At 40.7% G+C, this 23,289-nt stretch overlaps 3 protein-coding genes across 3 annotated transcripts; all 3 read left to right on the forward strand.

Moving 5' to 3' along the window:
• The first annotated feature begins 1,910 nt into the window (after window positions 1–1,910).
• Window positions 1,911–11,308, forward strand: LOC114450659 (basement membrane-specific heparan sulfate proteoglycan core protein-like). Its single transcript, XM_028428922.1, has 9 exons — window positions 1,911–1,920; window positions 2,057–2,142; window positions 2,935–3,300; window positions 5,111–5,479; window positions 5,822–6,190; window positions 8,708–9,061; window positions 9,253–9,357; window positions 10,870–10,970; window positions 11,075–11,308. Exons 2-9 carry the CDS (start codon window positions 2,082–2,084, stop codon window positions 11,138–11,140), a joined length of 1,791 nt encoding a protein of 596 aa, XP_028284723.1. The 5' UTR covers window positions 1,911–1,920; window positions 2,057–2,081; the 3' UTR covers window positions 11,141–11,308.
• Window positions 11,309–17,499: 6,191 nt separating this feature from the next.
• LOC114450940 (protein S100-P-like) lies at window positions 17,500–18,136 on the forward strand. The gene is made up of 2 exons (XM_028429400.1): window positions 17,500–17,726; window positions 17,879–18,136. The coding sequence occupies exons 1-2, from the start codon at window positions 17,589–17,591 to the stop codon at window positions 18,014–18,016; spliced, it is 276 nt and encodes a 91-aa protein (XP_028285201.1). The 5' UTR covers window positions 17,500–17,588; the 3' UTR covers window positions 18,017–18,136.
• A 4,146-nt stretch (window positions 18,137–22,282) lies between these two features.
• On the forward strand, window positions 22,283–22,997 carry LOC114450938 (protein S100-P-like). The gene is made up of 2 exons (XM_028429399.1): window positions 22,283–22,551; window positions 22,742–22,997. The coding sequence occupies exons 1-2, from the start codon at window positions 22,414–22,416 to the stop codon at window positions 22,877–22,879; spliced, it is 276 nt and encodes a 91-aa protein (XP_028285200.1). The 5' UTR covers window positions 22,283–22,413; the 3' UTR covers window positions 22,880–22,997.
• The last annotated feature ends 292 nt before the right edge of the window (window positions 22,998–23,289 follow it).

Raw genomic sequence — 23,289 nt, forward strand, 5'->3', positions numbered from 1 at the left:
ATGTGTATGGGAGGATATAAGCTTCTTGCTCTGTGTGTGCATTTACTTTAAAGGGTCAGTGCGGTGAATTGGTGTGAGACGATGGAGTTTCTACTGAGCAGCCTGCTGCTCACGTCTCTCTGTGCCCGCTCGTCTCACAGTAAGTAAAAAAACAACCATTTTGTACATCACTTTTTCTTGAATAGAAGTTAGAATAGAATGGTATACTTTTAGCCTCTTTTTGCTCATTGATTTGGTTTAAAGAAACAAAATAGGTCTTATCTGCAGCACATTGCTTACATCAAAGGCAGCACACTCAGTTACTAGCTGGTAAACAAAGAGCTGCATTCAGGAAGTGAAGATCAAACCACAACTAACAGGCAACACTGTAACTGGAAGCTATATCTACCCAATTAGTTTATTTAGTTTAGTGTTATACCTCCCAGCCAAGTCTGCAGAGCCGCCAGGCTATGGGCCATGTCATTACATTGTTAACCTGAGAAGTTGAAGAGTAAAAGTTACATAGTTTCTACCTACACACTGGTTGCATAATTAAGGCACATATCCATCTGTACAGTATGTTCATAGTACCTAGAACTCCTTATATTATGAAAACCATGTGTAGATTATATTTATCTTTTAATGTAATCTACAGTAGATCACATTTATGTGATTGTGTTAAGCTATAGACACACACAGAACACACAATCCTGTGTCTGACACCACACATAATGCATCTCTGTCATTGTAGGTGTTTCCTCACATGCATTTATTGTGACCCAGATTCCTAAAGATGTTTCTGTCATGGAGGGGGAGACAGTGGACATCACCTGCTGCTGGACAGGGGAGGTTGTAATAGGGCGAGTGAACTGGCTGAGAAATCAAACTGAAATTAAGAGAGATGTTGTTGGCACAATAATTCGGTCTCTGGGACTGATGACAAAGAAGGAAAATAACTGTTCAACTCTGACCTTTGTCAATATCACGACAGAGGATTCAGGACGATACATCTGCAGGGTGTCTGTGGAGATACCAGTTTTAACTGTGGCTGAAGGAAATGGAACAATCATCACAGTTCTGTCCAATGAGAAGACAGCAGACAGCACTGATGATACATCAGCTACTGGTTAGTATTTAACCATCCCACATACCAAGTCTGTCTGCTAATGTTCAGTATTAAAACCGTGTAACATCATATGAAATTATGACTGATAAGTTCTAGATTCCTGGCAGGAAAACATGTTGATTTATGTCCTGAGGTGCCTGCCCTTCATCGTCCTTGTGGCGGCCTTCTTTTGGCTCAACTACTTAGGGACTAAAGCTCGGCGCAACAAACTAGGTAGGCTACTATTTTACCTTCACTTCAACTACCTTCACTTCAACTCAATTAAGACAAGCATACAGACTGACTGAATAATGTCATGTTTCAGGTGCCCCTAATAATCCCACTTTGGCTCAAAGAAGAAAGAGAGACCAAGAAGGAGGAGGAGGAGGAGGAGGAGAAGAAGAAGAAGAACAACAACAACAAAACCAAGAAGGAGAAGAAAAAGGCAAAAGCAGTAAACAGCATGAAAAAGATGTCAAATAATATGTTATAATCTCCGATGGTACTGTTTCATTTTTTATTCTGTTTGTAAATAAAAATAAACACTTTGTCATATTTGGATGTTTGATTAATTTTAACCTTTTTTTAAACTCTAATTAAGGGCACACTTAACTTGCCAAGCAGTGCTGCAATTTCTAGTAAAAGTTTAACACAAGCACCATTTTAACTTATGCAGTGACTTTACACAGACACAAAAATATCAAGTATTTCATATATACGTCACTAAATTAGATAACATCTAGCATTATGATCCTACACACTGGTAAAGATGCTCTTCCTGTGTTATTGCACCCCCAGTGAGGGATGGTCTGAAGTGACACACAGAGATCACAGAGGTGTGGGCCACTGCACATTTTTCATCCGGTCTAACAACTGAACTGAAACTTATTTTTTTATTACGTCAGTGCTTCCTGACTGAATGTGTATGGGAGGATATAAGCTTCTTGATCTGTGTGTGCATTTACTTTAAAGGGTCAGTGCAGTGAATTGGTGTGAGATGATGCAGTTTCTACTGCGCAGCCTGCTGCTCACGTCTCTCTGTGCCCGCTCGTCTTACAGTAAGTTAAAATAACAACCATTTTGTACATCACTTTTTCACATTGTTTTATCACTTGTGGAAAGAAAGTATTTTGAGTTTCACTTCCTGTTATTGGGTGAAATTAAAATGTCTGTTTACTCATTGATTTAAAGGTAGGGTAGGAGATTTCATTCTGATGCACTTGTTGTTAAACTTCTCTTTACAATTCGATAGCAACCAATTAGTTTGGCAGTTTCGCTTTAAAACGAAGAATATTAATCATTTGTGGAAGTTATAAAATGCTAAAAACATCAGCCAATCCTACGAGGCGCCCCAGTGCGGAGTATTGGCTGGTTGTCACTCTCTTCCTGCTCTGCGTGCACCAGAGAGGTACGTGCATGATGGCCGAAGTCACAGACTGGTTGGGAGGCGTGGCTTGGCTGAGAGGAAGGGGCGTGAGTTTTTAAAATCTCCTACCCTACCTTTAATGGATGTGTTAATTAATACAAGACTCAGTCAAAGATAAACACAAGCTTCTTTCTTATTGTATTGATGATGTTGTTATAACAATAAATAAGGAATACATGAGTCAGCACCTAACATGTAAAAATGGATCTCTATCAATCACTAAAACATCCTGAAGCCAGCTGAGAAAGCTTAATGGTGGTCGTAGATTAGGAGAGGGGATCCGTGGTGTAGTGAGCCACTTGGACACAAGTCAGGGACTGATCCTCCCGGCTGGGTCTCCAGGACAAAAAAACAATCACTATTACATCCTGAAATAATGCAGTGTGTACAGTCAGTGTGTGATGAGCTGCTGTTTTATATGTAGGTGTGTCATCATTGATCATAACAATGAGCGGTGACGTTTCTGTCACGGAGGGAAAGACAGTGGACATCACCTGCTGCTGGACAGGAAAGCTCCAAAGAGGGCGAATAAAGTGGCTGAAAAATCAAACAGAAATTAAAAATGAAACTATTGACACATCAAATCAGCCTCAGGGACTGATGACAAAGAAGGAAAACAACTGTTCAACTCTGACCTTTGTCAATATCACAAGAGAGGATTCAGGGCGATACATCTGCAAGGTGTCTGTGGAGATACCAGTTTTAGATGGGGCTGAAGGAAATGGTACAATCATCACAGTTCTGTCCAAAGAGAAGACAGCAGACAGCACTGATGATACATCAGCTAGTGGTTAGTATTTAACCATCCCACATACCAAGTTTGTTTGCTGATGTTCAGTATTAAAACTGTGTAACGTATCATATGAAAGTATGACTGATAAATTCCAGATGTGGTGATTTATGTCCTGAGGTGCCTGCCCTTCATTGTCCTTGTGGCGGGTTTCTTCTGCTTCACCTACTTTTGGACTAAAGCTCGGCAGAACTAACCAGGTACTATTTAACTTTCACTTAACCTTCCTATGAAAAGGATACAACCTGACTAAATAATGTCATGTTTCAGGTGCTCCCCGCAACAATCCCACTTTGGCTCAAAGAAGAGAGAGAAGAAGAAGGATCAGTACATAGCAGGAGCAACATATCAGATCACAATACTTTTAATACTACTATTACATTTCTTATTTTACTATTTGTAAAAATCATTGAATAAATAAATGTGTTTATTCTCATATTTGGCTGTTGGATGATTTTTCTTTTTCAGCTGCTTCTTCTTCTCTTGTCTAATTGAGGGCACACTTAGTTTGACAAGTAGCGCTGACACTTGTAGGAAAGAGTTAACACAATACATCATCACATGCTAAATCATACTACATCACTGAAATACTGTAGATAGCATCTGACATTGCAGCTAACACATTTCCTAACAATTTCCTAACATTTCAGAACTAGCTAACAAACTTTATCGATCTAATCTGAAATTCAAAGTTTGTCACTCACATGTGTCCTTCCTGTGTTATTGCACCCCCTGTGAGGGATGGTCTGAAGTGACACACAGATATATCACAGAGGCGTGGGCCACTGCACATCTGATCTAACAACTGACAAATTAGACTGAATTTGTATAGGAGGATATAAGCTTCTTACTCTGTGTGTGGGTTAGATGTGGAGGACTTACTTTAAAGGGTCAGTGTGGTGAATTGGTGTGAGACGATGCAGTTTCTACTGAGCAGCCTGTTGCTCACGTCTCTCTGTGCCCGCTCGTCTTACAGTAAGTTAAAAACAAATATTTTGTACATCACTTTTTCTTGAATAGAAGTTTGAGTTTTACTTCCTGTTATTTGGTGAATTAAAATGTCTGTTTACTCATTGATTTAATGTAACAGTGGACGGCAAACCTTTTTTATGTAACGTTAGAAAAAAAGAACTATAGACTTGTTCACAAAATGATGTGTTAATACAAGACTCAGTCAAAGATGAACACAAGCTTCTTTCTTATTGTATTAATAATGTTTTTATAACAATAAATGAAGACTACATGAATCATCACCAAATGGATCTCTATGAATGGCTATTTTAACCTCTTTTAGCTCATTGTTTTGGTTTAATGAAACAAATTATGTTGGTCTTATGAGCGGCGACTTGCTTACGTCTGAGGCAGCAAACTCAGTGACTATAGCTGGTGAACAAAGAGGGGCATTCAGGAAGTGAAGATCAAACACAACTAAAGAAGAGAATGAACACTGGACTAATCTTCATGAAACGTCTCTAAATGAATCTTGTCTGCAGTTTTAAACAGGCGACACAGTAACTGGAAGGTTTATCTATCTAAATTAGTGTTATGCTAATGTGAAGCTCTTTGCAATCAAAGGACAGTCGTCCAATGAGCCATCCAGAACATCCTGAAGTCAGCTGAGAAAGCATCATGGTCGTCTTAGCTTAGGAGAGGGGATCCGTGGTGTAGTGAGTCACTTGGACAAAAGTCAGGGACTGATTCCCCCTGGCTGGGTCTCCAGGGCATAAAAAAAACAATTACTATAACTTCCTGAAATAATTCAGTGTGTACAGTCAGTGTGTAATGACCTGCTGTCTCTCTGTCTTTGTAGGTGCATCATCATTGATCATAACAAGTGTGAGCAGTAACGTTCCTGTCATGGAGGGGGAGACCGTGGACATCACCTGCTGCTGGACAGGAGAGTTTGAAAAAGTGCGAGTAAAGTGGCTGAAAAATCAAACAGAAATTAAAGATGAAATTATTGGCACATCAAATCAGACTCTGGGACTGATGACAAAGAAGGAAAATGACTGTTCAACTCTGACCTTCGTCAATATCACGACAGAGGATTCAGGACGATACATCTGCAGGGTGTCTGTGGAGATACCGGTTTTAGCTGTGGCTGACGGAAATGGAACAATCATCACAGTTCTGTCCAAAGAGAAGACAGCAGACAGCACTGATGATACATCAGCTAGTGGTTAGTATTTAACCATCCCACATACCAAGTGTGTTTGCTGATGTTCAGTATTAAAACTGTGTAACGTATCATATGAAAGTATGACTGATAAGTTCCAGTTTCCTGGCAGGAAGACATGTTGATTTATGTCCTGAGGTGCCTGCCCTTCATTGTCCTTGTGTCTGCAGTTTTAAACAGGCGACACTGTAACTGGATGGTTTATCTATCTATCTAAATGAGTGTTATGCTAATGTGAAGCTCCTTGGAATCAAAGGACAGCAGCTGCAAAGAGCCGTCCAGAACATCCTTACGTCAGCTAGGGTGTGATGAGCTGCTGTTCTATACATCTCTCTGTCTTTCTAGGTGCATCATCACTGATCATAACAAGTGTGAGCCATGATGTTTCTGTCATGGAGGGCGAGGCAGTGGACATCACCTGCTGCTGGACAGGAGAGTTTGAAAAAGTGCGAGTAAAGTGGCTGAAAAATAAAATGGAAATGAAAAATGAAATTATTGGTGCAACAGATCAGACTCTGGGACTGATGACAAAGAAGGAAATAGACTGTTCAACTCTGACCTTTGCAAAAATCATGAGAGAAGATTCAGGACGATACATCTGCAGGGTGATTGTTGAGCTACCAGTTTTAACTGTGGCTGAAGGAAATGGAACAATCATCACAGTTCTGTCCAATGAGAATACAGCAGACAGCACTGATGATACATCAGCTAGTGGTTAGTATTTACCCATCCAACCTACCAAGTGTATTTGCTGATGTTCAGTATTAAGACTGTGTAACGTATCTTATGAAATTATGACTGATAAGTTCTAGATTCCTGGCAGGAAGACGTGTTGATTTATGTCCTGAGGTGCCTGCCCTTCATCGTCCTTGTGGTGGCTTCTTTCTGGCTCAACTACTTAGGGACTAAAGCTCGGCAGAACAAACTAGGTAGGCTACTATTTTATCTTCACCTAACTCAATTAAGACAAGTATACAGACTGACTGAATAATGTCATGTTTCAGGTGCCCCTAATAATCCCACTTTGGCTCAAAGAAGAAAGAGAGACCAAGAAGAAGCAGGAGGAGGAGGAGGAGGAGAAGAAGAACAACAACAACAGAACCAAGGAGGAGAAGAAGAAGAAGACATGACAGAAGCAGCAGGAGAAAGCAAAGCTATAGTCTCAAATGAGGATACTTCTTAATCTATCAACTGTACTGTTAAATTTTTTAGTTTGTGTTTTGTTAGGGGATGATTTTTTCTTCTTCTAGTCCACAGTGACTCACCAGTCTACTTAGTGGAATACCTTACACATAGCTGCACATAATGCAGTCTAGTTGATCTTTTTATATTTCACAGTGGTACACATCGTTCCTTTAATATCATTAAAAACAAATATGCATGTGTGTTTTTGTAGTTTATTTGTATATAACACATGTTAAAGTGCAGTGTCCTCTGCAGACTCGTAAAATACCACAATTTGGCTTCCTTCCTATCTGCATTACACAATAGCCTGAAACAGGAAACACTCAACTTGGACAAAGGCAAGAAGGTATGAAGAAAAACATAATCTGTCAGAGGTGACTTAAGTATTATGTACATGGATAGACCCTGCTAGTGTTGTGTCAGTTTCCTTTATTATCATATGTACACATGCTGTAGTTTACTTACTTGTCAAAATCTGACAGAAAAATCTCATGAAAACACTGGATGTGCATTAATCCACAGCTGAAAGTAGTTCCTAACAAAGGACAATCTCTTTCATGGATGGATGTGGGTCATCCCTAAAAAAAAAAAGCAAACAAAAAAATTGCCTTTTAACACCTGACTTCTTCTGAATCTTCTTTTTAAAATACGCCATATATACTGAACTATTTATTGTCCAGGGAGCACACATTAGAGAGGAGGGTGGACGGGATAACCAGCCAGATAAGGCTTGTTTATGGGCCTACTCTTGATCCCTGAGCTTGCACCATCCCATCCTCCACTGAGTACTAAAGGCCTGGTCATCAAAATGGAGCCCTGGTTGTTTTGGTTATTGCTGTACTGAATGCACACACTGGTTGCTCCGAATGTGTGCCTTTCCTTCTCAGTGTGAACCAGGACAAAGTGCCAAACAACTCATCTAGAGATATTGTAACATGGGCCCACAGCTGTATGTCTTTGTAATACAATGACCGGCCAAAAGTGGCCCTTGGTCTTCAAACTGGGACATGTTTTCAGAACCTATAGTAAACACTAGTATATGATTGTATGTGGTTGCTAACTAGTTTACCTGCCTACATAGCAGCCAGATAGAGCCCTGTGGTTCTAAACCTTTATAGGTTAGCTCAGTGGTGTGTTTGTGAAACAAGGTGTGATGACGATAATGTGATGGCTTCCTGCCACAGTCCAAACATCATGCTATAGGTGCAGTCAAATAGTGGCCTCTGACAGTTCATGGACATCATAGCTCATTGCATTCTGTTGATAGTTAAAGTTCATTTCTAATGTTTTTATTAAAAGCTTGACATCATTCGATAATGATGGACAGATCTATGTTAACCTCTTTGTGTACATATCAGCTTAGACAATAGGGACTCCTAGTGGTAGCACTGCAGGGTGCACTGCAATGTGGTCAATTCTAGTAATTATATACTGCTACCAACATAAATTAGTTGATTAACAAAATACTCAGTGTCACTCCTAACATGTATTTTGTGATAGTATGTGAACTTTTTCCTTGAAAGCCCATCGTGAGAAAAGAGAACGTCTCGCTGTAGTTTCTACAGCCGCCTCTTATGTGAAGGAGGAAGGAGCAGAGGCTGTGGTTTTTCACACTTCTCAGTAAAAAAATACCCTGAAGATGATGATGATGGCTCGTACGTTTCTGCTGTGAGAGTGTGGTGGGTGGGGCTTGGGGGAGCTGTAAGAGATGAAATGAGTATCAGTGGTGAATCAGTGCGGAAAGATGAAGCTTCTGCTGAACGGACTTCTTCTCGCCTCTCTCTGTGCACTGTCATCGTGGAGTAAGTAGGAGCTTAAATATACAGTAATATTTATATGATGTATTAATAGATGCAACAGATGCACAGCATGGTTCAAGTTGTGTAATCAAACAAATAACATATATTTAATTCCATGAAAGTAATAAAAGATCCTTCAATCTAGCTTAACAGACAAAAACCAATCATTTTAACACCCTGAAATAATGCAGTGTGTTCAGTCAGTGTGTGATGAGCTGCTGTTTTATATGTCTCTCTGTCTTTGTAGGTGTGTCATCATCATTGAACATAACAATGAGCGGTGACGTTTCTGTCACGGAGGGGAAGACAGTGGACATCACCTGCTGCTGGACAGGAAAGCTCCAAAGAGGGCAAGTAAAGTGGCTGAAAAATCAAACAGAAATTAAAAATGAAACTATTGACACATCAAATCAGCCTCAGGCACCGATGACAAAGAAGGAAAACAACTGTTCAACTCTGACCTTTGTCAATATCATGAGAGAGGATTCAGGGCGATACATCTGCAAGGTGTCTGTGGACATACCAGTTTTAGATGAAGCTGACGGAAATGGTACAATCATCACAGTTCTGTCCAATGAGAACAAAACTGATGACAAAAACAGTGAGTAACAAAAATAGACATGACTTGATGGTTTGATTGTTTGAGAATGTTAGATTGGAAAAAAAACAACTTTACATACCATATATAATGCTGTTTTAAGAGATTTCAAAAATGCATGTACTTAGAAAGGCTTTTTCAACAGTTCACAAATTATTAATATTATTAAACAACAGTTTTCATTTTTGTCACAGATTCTGGCCTTCACCTGTCACTCTCGATCGCTGTGCCTGTGGCTGTACTGGTTCCACTGTTCTTCATCACTCTCGTCTGTTTCTGCTGTCTGCGAAGGAAAGAAGGTAAAAAGACAGTTATCAGACAGTCAGCGTTTTAATAGGAAGAAAGCAATTTAAAAAGGTTTACACTGAGTAACTGGAACCTTAGTGATCCTAAATGATTTCATATCAGTGCTCTGAAAGTCACCTCTTTTTATTAAAATTGAAATAATTTCTAATAATAACATAGTGTAATAATAAGTTATATTGTTGGTGAAAATATTGTTGGACTTTGAACAGAGATAAAATATTGTGATTTGCTCCTCATATAAATATGATCACATTAAAATAAAAAAAAATTAACAATGCAATCATCAGTGTGTAAAAGCATTACGGCTAAATCGTATAGTATGTACAAGCAAATCTAAAACCATAAAAATAAGATAAATAAAAAACAAAATCAAAATACACATGTTTCCTTAGCAACAGTTACAGAATACTATTCGGCAACTATTCACTCTCAAATAATACATTTGATCTGACGCTAAATGCTAATCCTTTAACATGATGATAAATGGAGCTTTTGACTGACAAAAGCTGTAAACATTATATGACATATGCAACGGGTACCTCAATTAGGACAAGGTGACAAACAGCGAGATGATCTATAAGACAAAAACTATTAATATAAGAAAAAAAGCCTTTAATATGACAATAAAGATATAAAAAAAATTATTGAAATATATTATATATATACAGTGCTTAGCAATAACATTTATCAGAAAACCTTTAGTTTCCTTTCAGAATCAACATTTTCTATGAGATACTGTACTACAAAATACTCCGTGGGCCATTGATTGCAAACAAGATTTTCACACAAAAAAAGTGATTTTCCTAACAAGTTCATTCAAGCCCATGTTGCAAAAATGAGTACACCCCAATTATAGTCTTAGGAGAAAAGCAACACTTAAGACAACACTTAAGACTACAAAATTCGGACCATATAATATATATATATTATATATTATATATATATATATATATATATATATATATATATATATATATATATATATATATATATATATATATATATATATATATATATATATATATATATTATTTGTCCTGCAGTGTAGGGTCACGGAGGGCTGGAGCCTATCTCAGCTAACAATATATACATATTTATATATATATTTGGCAATTTTTCCTCTTATCTTTGTATGACCCTCCGTCTGGACAAGCTGACAGACAGCGACTATAAATTGTGTTAAAAATGATCTACAAGACAAACAAGTGTGTCTTGTTTTCAGAACCCTGTGCAGCATACCATGATAGTCTGCTTAATTTATTAGTGACAGACCAGTCCAGTAATAACCGGGTAGTTACCTGCCTACAGAGCAGTTATAAAAAAAAGTGTGAAACGTGTGTGTCCCAGGATAGAACTCTGTGGTACACTGTGTTCAGGGTGTGAGAGGACAATATTGTTAAGGCTTCCTGCCACAGTAAAAACAGTTGTGATGTCCCCTTTTACAACAACTAACGATGTGACTCTATGTGAATGTTTGTGTTTGTGTATGTGTCCCATTGGTTCAGCACAAGCAGCCAGGGTGATCCACGAGGTTCCCCACACTGACTCTGAGATGTCAGAGATGGACAAACACAGCACCAGCTCCTCCAGAGGTTCCTCTCAGTGGGTGTGTGTGATTCTTGTATCTGTTTATAATGCATATATCTTCTTATCTTCTCAGTTTATACTGTGTACCTTATAACACCACAACCTGCTATGTGTCTCTTGCAGTGTCAGGTTGCTGTGTACGAATCCTTCGATTACTTCGAGCGCGTGGAGACACAACAAAGTGGATGAGGATCTGCTCCAGTATTGTGTATAATATACATAGATGACCTTATCTGTATTATATGAATGATTTTATATGAGTGTAAATATTTATTTTCTATATATGTTTCAGTCATTTTTATGATCTAAATTTTTGTGAATGTCAGGAATTCATTAAATGAGACCTTTAAGATTCTACAAGTCCATTTGCCTTGCTTCAGCCTTCTAAAAGAGACTTTAAGACTTTGAAGACTTTGATATTTCAATTAAGTTCAAAAGCAGGTTACACAATGAGGACAAAATGAGTGGAAAGTGTGGTGTTGTGGGGTCACAGCATAATAGGTCAAAGACAGGAAGTGGAAAGAGCGCCTGTGACGGTGGAGGTCTTGCTGTGTCACACCAGACGGGGTACACAAAGATGCAATCTAAGATGTTTCCTCCAAACACTTTCAGATTTTACTTTCAGTCTTTAAATACCATTTAGTATATCTGTTCTGTTTTTCAGACTACCATTACTGTTAGCATTACTGAAGGGAGGTACTGTTCTCTGCCACATCAGGAGGTTGAAGCGATCCAAGCAGCTTCATCACTTTTGATGAAATGATGATTCTCTGCCAGCTGTGAACTCACAGTGTATCTTAATGATATTGAGGAGGTTAACACAGAGGTTAGCTAGCTGCTATGTACTCTGTGTTGTGGTTTTAACAGGACTTAATATGTGGATTTATTTTGAGAGGCGGGGATGCACCACTGACTGGTTGCCAGCCACACCAACAGCCACTTCAGTCCTCAATTAAACCTAACATGCAGGTCTTTGGAATGTAGGAGGAAGGTGGAGCACCTGGAGAAAACTCACATAGCACCACATTGGTGGTGTAAAATATATCATGTTAACAAAGAAAACAACATTGATTCTGCAAATAGAGTGAATACCCGTTTACTTCTAACCTACTCAAACCTTTCATCCTTCCAACTGGCTGCTACTAAAGAAACAGTTAGTATTTTTGTCTTGAACTTTTTTTTTCGTTGGTGTTTTCATAGTTAAAGTTATGTGTGTTTGCAGCTTGTGTCAGTCAACAGCTCCATTTAATACATTATGATTATCATGTTAAAGGATTTCCCTCTTTGTCTTCTATATTCATGGTTTTACATATACATGGCATAGTAAAGGTGCTTTAGCTGTAATGCTACAAACCTCACACTGATAATCGCATTGTCAACATAAATTGTTGTTTCTTTTGTTTGTTTGTGTTTATTGTTGTTGTCATACAGCGACTCCTTGAGCTCCGATGTAAATGTCCTGTGTACTGACACAATACTGTGTTTTGTTCATTTATTCCTTCCAGCACTTGTTGTAGTCTTGGTGCTGTTGTTGTAGGTCAAAGTTGAGAGTGCAATGTAGAGGCACAACTGGTTCATTCAGTATCCCTGCTTGTACACTGAGCATAACAGTTGTTTTCTGCCTCACTTGGATCTCAACTGGTTGTGTGAGCGGTTCAGTTCAGTCCCACATCATCCACACTGTTGCCTTTAATCACAGGTTGCAGATCTGCTCCTTTAAAGATTTCCTCTCTTATTCACCTTATTTGCATTGAAAGAGCCTTAATGTCTTCCAAGGCCAGTGTGAGTCCAGCTGTGATTTTCTCCAGTGTTACTCTCCACTGTTACTCTCCATCTGTCAGTGGAGGCTGACAGATGGAGTCTTCTTGCTAGCTTTATCATATCCATAAATTCCCATGGGACATATCTTCATCCGACTCCTTCATCACAAAAGGGGACATTGACTGGCCCTCATCTTCTTCTTTCTGTGTTCAGGCTGCTTGTGTGTGGCTTCTTAGCTGCATGGGGCTGTCTGTGTCTGTCCACCCACGAGCCTGTGGCTTCACCCCTGTAGCTCCTCCTACTTTATCTACTGACTCTTCTCAATCTCTCTCCCGGGCTGGATGTGTCATCATGTGACATCTGCTCCAGAACTCCTTCTCCATTATTTGAAATCTGCTTTCCTGTTTCACTCTTAAATCATCAATTATTATTAAATATGCAAAAATAACTGCGCTGCCTCCTCACATGGACCGAGCTGAGTGTGTTTGTGTTTAGGTGACACACACCCACAATACCTGAGTCTGTCCCCACCATTGGTCCTAAAGCCATCGTTCACAAGGTATAAAAAGAGCTCTTTCCTCATCCACTCATCCACTCACACCCAAAACATCAACCCTTTGCTGGTCTTCCATTCTCTTCTTTGTCGCAGCAACTTTTAACCGAAGCAGTTTGACAGTGCCACTTGGATCCTGATGAATGTTTTTGATGAATACGCAGCCACAGAAGGAAAGAAGGACACACTGACCAAAGCAGAAGTCAATACTCTCTTGGAGAAGGAGCTGCGCACTGAAGGTAATGACACTGTGCTCAGATGAAGGGATCCGACCCGCTACACATCACATTTTTTTAACTTTAACTTCCACACCACAGATATTTTCATTTGATTTTTGGTCCTTTGTATTTATTAATAGATTAATGGATATTAATGGATTAATAGATTTTGAGAAAACCTCAACAAGTCTCAACTCAAACTCATGAACTCAAACTTAGTATGTGCTCTTTTTTCTGTCTCTATAGGATGGAATGGAGGGACTCCTGCAAGAAGTGAGCAGAGAACGCCAAAAATAAAACATAAAAATTCAGAATGTAATGTTTTTTTTTTGACTGCTTAAAAAAGTGCTTGAAAAAGTCTACCAGATGTTTGAGCTAGCTTAGCCATTTTTTTTCAGATTAAAATGCTATTATTTATATCTTCAGTCATTTGATGTTGTGGGGAAATAAAGAAGGCATCTGTACTGATATGCATTTAAAAACTCTCAATAGACACAGACTCACTATCAACACAGGGACAAGGATTAAAAAGCAGACAGGATGTCAACAGTTTATGCCTGATTATCTTTGAACAATCACCAGACTGCCTTTGCCTTGCAGCGGAAGAGGCCTTTGCATCATCTGGAGCGAGTGGTCAGAGCGGTGGCTTTGTGTCTGATGCAACAGCAGCAGCTGCACAAAAAGTACGTCGCCTCTTCACAAACAGTCTTGAAGGCATTGAGATACAAGCTGGGCTCTAACTGAGGAGTGTAGGTGCTGACAGTGACCACAAAACAGCTCATGGTCTTTACAGATACCACATTGATCACATGACTTATGATTTAAATGTTGCTAAGGTGCCAGGCATCACAGAGTCAACTGAGGGATTTGTACTGTTAAAGAGAGTTTTGTTGATCCTCAGATCAGAGGCATCATGCTGCCTCTTCATCCAGCTCTGTGGTTCAGGTCATGGCTTTATCATAGCTGGGACAGCTGTGTTATGTCTGCCTTGCACTGCCCTCTGGTGGCAGATCAACTCTCCTTCTGCAGTCGTTCTGTTCAGCACTTGTTCAGTGGAGTAGAGGCCTCTCAGAAAGGGCATTCGTTTGGTGTTTAAAGATTTTGATATTTTACTTAAGCAGGAGCACCTGCAGAAAACCCACGCAGGCACAGGAAGAAGGTGCAAACTCCGCCCCTGGCTGAAACTACCAAATGCTGTTAGCATAGGGAGGTACTGTTCTCTGCCAGATCAGAAGGTTAAAGCAATCCAAGCAGCACTTCTGATGAATTGAGGATTCTCTGCCAGCTGTCCATGTGGCAACAGCAAACAATAGTCACAGAAGGAAGCAGAGAACTCAGTGTGTGTTCATAATATTGAGGAGGTTAACACAGAGGTTAGCTCACTGCTTTTCAATTTAATTCAATTCAGTTCAATTTACAATCAGAAATTGTCTCAAAGCGCTTCACAGAGACCCGCAGCCTGAACCCTCTTAAGAGCAACAGTGGCAGAAAAACTCCCTTTAACAGAAAGAAAACTTAAACAGGACCCAGGCTCATACGGGAGAACCTTCCTGCTGCCAGTTGGCAGGGTAGAGGAGGAGAAGAAGAAGGAGACAGGACAGAGAGGATGAACCTGCCGGACTGCAGGTCAGCATGCAGGTCTGGATACCTGCAAGGAGAGAGAGAGAGAGAGAGAGAGAGAGAGAGAGAGAGAGGCACAAAACTACAAAGAAGACAGCAAACACAGTTTATGAGATGAATTACCACTATGAAAGACTAATGAGAATAGAGAAGAGGTCAGAGGGTGAGAGGGAAACTGCTCAGTGGATCATGTTTGTGCCCGCCGACAGCATAGGTCTATAGCAGCATAGCTCTGCTAAAAGTTATTCTTTATGGGCCCTATGCCCTACCTATGATACCTGTGGCTGAGGCCATGTCGACAAGTGCCTGTATCTATACCTATCAGCCCTACCTACCATGTTTAAGGCCAACTATACGCCTTACTAAACAGAAAGGTTTTAAGTCTAGTCTTAAAGGTGGAGGTGGTTTCTGCCTATCTGACCCAGATTGGTACTGGTTCCATAGTAGCGGTGCCTGATTGCTAAAGGCTCGTCCTCTCATTTTACTTTTATGAATCCTAGGAACTACAAGTAAACCTGCAGTCAGAGATCTGAGTGTCCTATGAGGAACATACGGTACTATCAGGTCCTGCAGATAAAATTGAGCTAGTCCATGTAGAGCCTTGTAGGTTAGAAGAATGAAGTATATCTTGACCCCGCTGGGAGCCAGTGAAGAGAAGCTAGAACAGGAGAGATATGATCCCTTCTGCTATGTACTCTGTGTTGTGGTTTTAACAGGACTTTATATGTGGACTTAATGTGAGAGGCGGGGGTGCACCACTGACTGGTTTCCAGTCAAACAAACAGCCGGTCACACCCACACCAACAGCCAGAGTCCTCACTTAACCTAACATGCAGGTCTTTGGAATGTAGAAGGAAGGTGGAGCACCTGGAGAAAACTCACGCAGGCTGTGAGGCAAACAGGACTAACCACATCACCACGGGACTGATCAGTGCCAATGATGGTGTAAATATATAATGTGAATGTATATATGTGACAAAGAGTGAATACACCTTTACTTCCAGGCCTGCTTACCTCTCTTTATGGCCTACACAAACCTTTCATTCTTCCAACTGGCTGCAGCTAAAGAGACAGGAAGTGTGTCCTGTTTCATCCATTTAGCCTTTAATGGACACCTGTGGTAGTAGTTCTCCACAGATCATCAGGTTGGTGGGTTGATTTCCTGCCCTGTCTGAGGGCAATGTGTCCTTAGGCAAGACACTTATGCCTATAACATTCCTCTGGTGGTGGCACCGTTTTTGTGTGTATGTGAAAGGGTTAATATGTAGTGTTAGTGTAGTGTAGTGCTTTGAGTAGGTAGAAACACACTATATAAATACAAGCTGTTTAATATGCCATTTGGATCATTCTAAATGTTCTGCCTTGCTGAATGCTAAAGTGTTAGCATATTCTGTAATCAAAGCTACATGATGTGGATAAGAACATAGTTAAGTTATCACAGCAAATAATGATGAGGTAGCAGTGACTGATGTACTTCAACCTGATGGGTGTCCAATAAGTTACTTTTGACCAACTGACTAAGTATGTTTTAGTCTGAGCAAAGAGACACTCCTTTACTCGGGGCGGTAGAAACAATATTTACTGTATATGTATGCCAGTCCTGCCAACCTGCATGCTAATGTGTTAACCGGCGAGCACATGACAGCTGCTTTCTCACACTCAGAAACACACTTTGTTCTGCTTGCAGAGTCTTGTACACTGCTTTAGATTTGATGCACATCAGCTGAACTCTGACCACGTGGATCAAGTGTTCATGTTGTTGAGAAGGACTTTCTCTCTCTCTCTCCTTCATCCTCTCTGTCTACCTCTTCTCCTCCTCCTTTACTCGGCCGACTATCAGCAGGAAGGTTCTCCTAATGAGCCAGGTCCTGCTCAAGGTTTCTCTCTGTTAAAGGGAGTTTTTTTGCCACTTTGAGACAATACTGATTGTTAAAAATATCATTACATAAATAAAATGGACTTAACTTGTTTGATGTGACCAAACATGTTTTATGACCACACCCATTACAACCGGTCTGATGTGTCCCAACAGGTTGTAGAAGGTGAGATTCTACATACACAGGGTCATTAAAACAGCAGCTGTTCACAGGAACTCCCTTTAACAGAAAGAACCCTTGAGCAAGACCCAGCTCATAAGGGAGAACCTTCCTGAGAGAGAGAGAGAGAGAGAGAGATAGAGAGAGAGAAATTAAATCACCACACAGCTGCCTTTGTAGTCTGATAAATAAAAGGGCCCACTCTGAAGTCAATAACATGACAACTGGCTTTTTACATAATGTGTATACTGGGCGTTGCAGCAGTGAGGGCGTGTAGACACATCACAAACCAACACCCACAATAAGTCTGTCCCATCATTGGTCCTGAAGCCATCGTTCACAAGGTATAAAAAGAGCTCTTTCCTCTTCCACTCCACCCAACACATCAACCCCGTGCTGGTCTTCCATTCTCTTCTTTGTCGCAGCAACTTTCAACGAAAGCAGCAACCATGTCACAGCTTGAGACAGCCATGGCCATCATGATGAAGACTTTTGATACCTACGCAGGCAAAGAAGGAAAGAAGGACACGCTGACCAAAGGAGAAGTCAAGACTCTGTTGGAGAAGGAGCTGCCCGCTCTGTTCAAGGTACTGACCCATTACACGTCACATTTTTACTTACTTACTTCCACACCACGCATATTTTCATAGCATCATGAACTCAAACCAAATGGTTGTGATGCTAAACATTAGCCAGCATTTTTCACCAGTATTGTGTGCTCTTTTTTCTGTTTCTATAGGCAGCAAAGAACCCAGCTGAGATGGACAAGATCATAAAAGATCTGGATTTCAACGGTGATGCCGAGGTGGACTTCACTGAGTTTGTAGTGCTGGTGGCTGCTATGACCTGCGCCGCCCACGACCGTCCTAAGAAGTGAGCAAAGAACGACCGCATCCTGGTGTGGGTTCCATCTGCACCAAGAAATAAAACATTAAAATTTAGAATGTAATGTTTTTTTTGTCTGACCACTTAATAAAGTGATGTATCTACCAATGCATGGCTGTGTAGTGTTGAATGTAAAATCACTTATAAACATGTAGTTTTTTGTATGAAATGCTCAGGTTTTGTAGCACAGATTTGTAAATCCTCTCACTCAAAGCACTTTATATTGAAAGGCATTGATCATTCACACCACATTCAGTGGTGGTGGTAAATTACAGATGAAGCCACAGCTCCCCAGGTGGAGACTGACAGAGACATGGCTGCCAATGTGTACCTACGGCCTCTCCAACTCCAACGATTTATTCATTTATGTGTTAAAAGCAATGTGGGTAAGGTGTCTTGCCCAAGCACACACAACAACATCAACAACAACTTGGGAGGGGCTGGGTGTAAAATTGCCAACCCGCTCTACCACTAAGCCACTGCAGCCCACAATTAAAATGCCATTATTTATATCTTCAGTCATTTGATGTTGTGGGGAAATAAAGAAGTCATCTGTCCTGACATGCATTTAAAAAAAAAAACTCTCAATAGACAGACTCACTATCAACACAGTAGCATTAAAGCATTAAGAAGCAGAAAGGGTGTCACCAGCGTATGCCTAATTATCTTTGAACAACCACCAGACAGCCTGTCTAACCAGACCAACAGCATTCAGAGAGTCTTTTCTCTGTGACAGCACAAGACATTTTTATTAAACGTCACATGAAGAGCCTTGATGTGACTGTTTAAGCTCAAAAAGAGAAATGATGATCAAAAGCCCAGTGTTAAATTATTGTTGTGTTTCTGATGCTTGGAAATGTTCTTGCCTTGCAGTGGAAGAGGCTTCTACATTATCTGGAGCGAGCGGTCAGAGCGGTGGCTTTGCGTCTGATGCAACAGCAGCAGCCGCACAAAAAGTATGTCGCCTCTTCACAAACAGTCTTGCAGGCGTTGAGATACAAGCAGTGCTCTTACTGATGAGTGTAGGTGCTGACAGTGACCACAAAACAGCTCATGGTCTTTACAGATACCGCATTAATCACATTACTTATGATTTAAATGTTCAGATAAGATAAGATAAAACTGTATTAATCCAGAAAGATTTTTTTACACAGTAAGCAGTATGACTGAGCACAATGTATGTTGCATGGCTGTAATTTAGAGATATAAGGTGCTGAATAAATACAAATAGAGACCAGTGGAGGGAATGGCATTGGTACATGACATGATGGCACGATCATCTAGCTCTTCTCCCTACAGAAAGGGGAGGAGTTATACAGTTTCCTGTAGCATTCTGTGCTGCTCCTCTGTAGTCTCAGTCTACCACTTAATGTGTTCCTGTAGGGCAGCAGTGTGTCATGCAGAGGGTGAGACGTGTCGTTGAGAATACTGAGGAGTTTCTTCAGTGCAGCTAGGTAGTGCCCCCTCTAGGTAGGTTGCGTGCCAGGCATCACAGAGTCAACATGAGTCCTCATGCTGCCTCTTCATCCAGCTCTGTGGTTCTTCCTGTCTTCAGGTCAGGTCATGGCTTTATCATTCCTGCCTTGCACTGCCCTCTGGTGGCAGATCAACTCTCCTTCTGCTGTCATTCTGTTCAGCACTTGTTCAGTGGAGTAGAGGCTCCCCAGCAAGGGCATTCGTTTGGTCTCAGCTTTGGTCGGGACAATACCAACCCCAATCATTGTACTGGATTTCTGATTTTCCTTTGTAATCAAATAATTATTCATAAACGTATTTTAACATTAGTAAGAATATACTTTACTATAGCTATATAATGTCAACCTGCTACCACAGATAACTTACAGTGTGAGCAGGCCTGTGCTCTCTTTGTTGTTTCTTCTACTTGCCACCACTAGATTCTCTTTGTCATCCTGTGACAATGTGAGGAGAACGAGAGCCTGCTGACCCTGGCTTCTCAGATTTTTTATTGCTTAAATTAATGTATTAATTTACTTTTCTATAAACCTTGTTCCATTCATTTTTTTGGTCTGAGATTTGTTTGTGAATGTCTTGAATTTGTTAAATGAGACCTTTAAGATTCTACAAGTCCATTTGCCTTGCTTCAGCCTTCTGAAAGAGATCTTTAAGACTTCTAAGACTTTGATATTTCACTTAAGTTCAAAAGCAGGTTACACAATGAGGACACTTGAGTGGAAAGTGTGGTGTTGTGGGGTCGCAGCATAATAGGTCAAAGACAGGAAGTGGAAAGAGCGCCTGTGACGGTGGAGGTCTTCATCATCTTTGGTGTTTACTTCAAACACTTTCAGATTTAACTTTCAGTCTTTAAATACCATGTGAACACCGTGATGTGTTCACTGGCACAAACTACGGGTGAGAGGCGGGGTACATCCTGGACAGGTCACCAGTCCATTACAGGGCAACATTTTTTTTTTTTTTTTTTTTTTTATTTTAGATACTGTATTAATCCCAGAGGGAAAGTCTTTACGGCTGTGTCATACAATGACTAGCAAGGTGCGCCACAGGATCAACGAACCACCAACCTTCCGGTTACTAGACAACCCTGCTATACCACTGCGCCACTGTTGTCCCCAAACATGTAGACAAACAACCATGCACACTCACACCTATGGACAATTTAGAGTCACCAATTAACCTAACAATTCTTTAGAATGTCAGAGGAAGTCGGAGCACCTGGACAAAACCCACATAGGCACAGTGAGAACATGCAAACTCCGCCCCCTGGCTGAAACTACAATAGGAAATTACTGTTAGCATTACTGAGGGGAGACTGTTCTCTGCCAGATCAGAGAGTTGAAGCGATCCAAGCAGCTTCATCACTTCTGATGAATTGATGATTCTCTGCCAGCTGTCAGCATAACAGTAAACAATAGTCACAGAAGGAAGCAGAGAACTCAGTGTGTGTTCATAATATTGAGGTTAGCACAGACGTTAGCTAGCTGCTATTATACTCTGTGTTGTGGTTTTCACAGGACTTTTTTATGTGGATTTATTTTGAGAGGCGGGGTGCACCACTGACTGGTTGCCAGTCAAACAAACAGACAGTCACACCCACACCTACAGTCAGAGTCCTCGATTAACCTAACATGCAGGTCTTTGGAATGAAGGTGGAGCACCTGGAGAAAACCCACGCAGGCTGTGAGGCAAACAGGGCTAACCACATCACCATGGTAACTGATCAGTGCCAAACATGGTGGTGTAAATGCATTGTAATGTAAACGAATGTGAACAAAAGAAAACAACATTGATTCTGCAAATATCACTGAGACAAAGAGTGAATACATGTTTGACATTTACTTCCAGAAACACACTATATAATTACAAGCTGTTTAATATGTCATTTGGACATGATAGGTAGCAGTGACAGATGTACTTCAGCCTGATGGGTGTCCAATAAGTGCTTTTTGACCCACTGACTCTGGTAAGTATGTTTTAGCCTGATCAAAGAGACACTCCTTTACTCATAGGGAAGAAACAATATTTACTGTATATGTATGCCAGTCCTGCCAACCTGCATGCTAATGTGTTAACCGGTGAGCACGACAGCTGCTTTCTCACACTCAGAAACACACTTTGTTCTGCTTGCAGAGTCTCATACACTGCTTTAGATTTGATGCACATCAGCTGATCTCAGACTCTGTGAGGGTCCTCAGTTATACATCATCGTGTCTAAATTGACTTTCTCTCTCTCAACTTCATCCTCTCTGTCTACCTCTTCTTCCTTCTTTCTTGTTCCTTTACCCGGCCGACTATCAGCAGGTAGTCGATTCTCCTTATGAGCCGGGTCCTGCTCAAAGTGTCTTTCTGTTAAAGAGAGTTTTTCCCTCCACTGTTGCTCTTAAGGGTGTTTAGGCTCTGGGTCTCTGTGAAGCATATTGAGACAATTCTGATTGTAAAAAAGTGCTATATGAATAAAATTGAATTGTTTGGTGTGTCCCAACAGGTTGTAGAATGTGTGATTCTACATACACAGGGCTATTGAATCAGCAGCTGATTAGAGCAAACCTGATACAGGAGAACAAAAAACATGTAAGCCTCTGTAAGTACACAAATCACCACACCAGCTGCCTCTGTGGTCTGATAAAAGAAAGGGCCTCCTCTTAAGTCAATAAAGTGACAACTTAAGCTGCATATGGCTTTTTACATAATACGTACTCTTTGTGTTGCAGGACAGAGGGTGTGTAGACACATCAGAAACCAACACCCACGATACCTGGAAAACTTAAAGTCTGTCCCATCATTGGTCCTGAAGCCGTCGTTCACAAGGTATAAAAAGAGCTCTTTCCTCATCCACTCCACCCAACACATCAAATCCGTGCTGGTCTTCCATTCTCTTCTTTGTCGCACCAACTTTCAACGAAAGCAGCAACCATGTCGCAGCTTGAGACAGCCATGGCCATCATGATGAAGACTTTTGATAAATACGCAGCCACAGAAGGAAAGAAGGACACGCTGACCAAAGGAGAAGTCAAGACTCTGTTGGAGAAGGAGCTGCCGGGTCTGCTGCAGGTACTGACACTGTGCTTATATTACACATTCCATTTTTAACTTTATCTTCCACACCATACATATTTTCATAGCATTCGATTTTTGGACACTAAGACTTTTTCATGTATTCATGGATTTTGAGAAAACCTCAACAAGTCTCAACTCATCATGAACTCAAACTTATTATGTGCTCTTTCTTCTGTCTGTATAGGCAGCAAAGAACCCAGGTGAGGTGGACAAGCTCATGAAAAGTCTGGATTTCAACGGTGATTCCGAAGTGGACTTCAGTGAGTTTGTGGTGCTGGTGGCTGCTATGACCTGCGCCGCCCACGACCGTTGTAAGAAGTGAGCAGAGAACGACCGCACCCGGGTGTGGATCCCATCGGCATCAAGAAACAAACATAAAATCTAGTCAATGTTATGTTTTTTTAATGACTACTTAATAAAGTATTTTACCTACCAATGCATGACTGTGTAGTGTTGAATTTAAAATCACTTTTTTGTAGCACAGATTTAAAAATCCTCTTAGCATGATGAAACCTCTCTTAATATTAAATGTACAGTTAAATTAAGGCTCGTGTTATTAAAAGCTAGTTTTATTACTTTTCCTGCTTTCCTGCTGAAAAAACTATTAGAGAATCTCAGGTGGTAGGTGAGACAGGAAGTGGGTGGTGGTGCTCACCTGTGTAGGGGAGGAGCCCCGGAAGTAAGTGTGAAGTGTGCTCTCCACATGCTGCCACGCCAGTAAGTTGTGTTATG

The sequence above is a fragment of the Parambassis ranga genome, chromosome 18, assembly GCF_900634625.1.
Source record: "Parambassis ranga chromosome 18, fParRan2.1, whole genome shotgun sequence".
In the NCBI taxonomy this organism is placed as follows: Eukaryota; Metazoa; Chordata; class Actinopteri; family Ambassidae; genus Parambassis; species Parambassis ranga.

What these genes read in the sequence shown, in the direction of transcription:
- LOC114450659 (XM_028428922.1), top strand. Translation starts at nt 2,082, where the DNA reads ATGATGCAGTTTCTACTGCGCAGCCTGCTGCTCACGTCTCTCTGTGCC. An exon ending in TGATGATACATCAGCTAGTG is followed by an intron (nt 6,191 to 8,707) that starts GTTAGTATTTAC and finishes CTGTCTTTGTAG; the next exon opens with GTGTGTCATCATCATTGAAC. An exon ending in CTGTCTGCGAAGGAAAGAAG is followed by an intron (nt 9,358 to 10,869) that starts GTAAAAAGACAG and finishes CCATTGGTTCAG; the next exon opens with CACAAGCAGCCAGGGTGATC.
- LOC114450938 (XM_028429399.1), top strand. Translation starts at nt 22,414, where the DNA reads ATGTCGCAGCTTGAGACAGCCATGGCCATCATGATGAAGACTTTTGAT. An exon ending in AGCTGCCGGGTCTGCTGCAG is followed by an intron (nt 22,552 to 22,741) that starts GTACTGACACTG and finishes CTGTCTGTATAG; the next exon opens with GCAGCAAAGAACCCAGGTGA.
- LOC114450940 (XM_028429400.1), top strand. Translation starts at nt 17,589, where the DNA reads ATGTCACAGCTTGAGACAGCCATGGCCATCATGATGAAGACTTTTGAT. An exon ending in AGCTGCCCGCTCTGTTCAAG is followed by an intron (nt 17,727 to 17,878) that starts GTACTGACCCAT and finishes CTGTTTCTATAG; the next exon opens with GCAGCAAAGAACCCAGCTGA.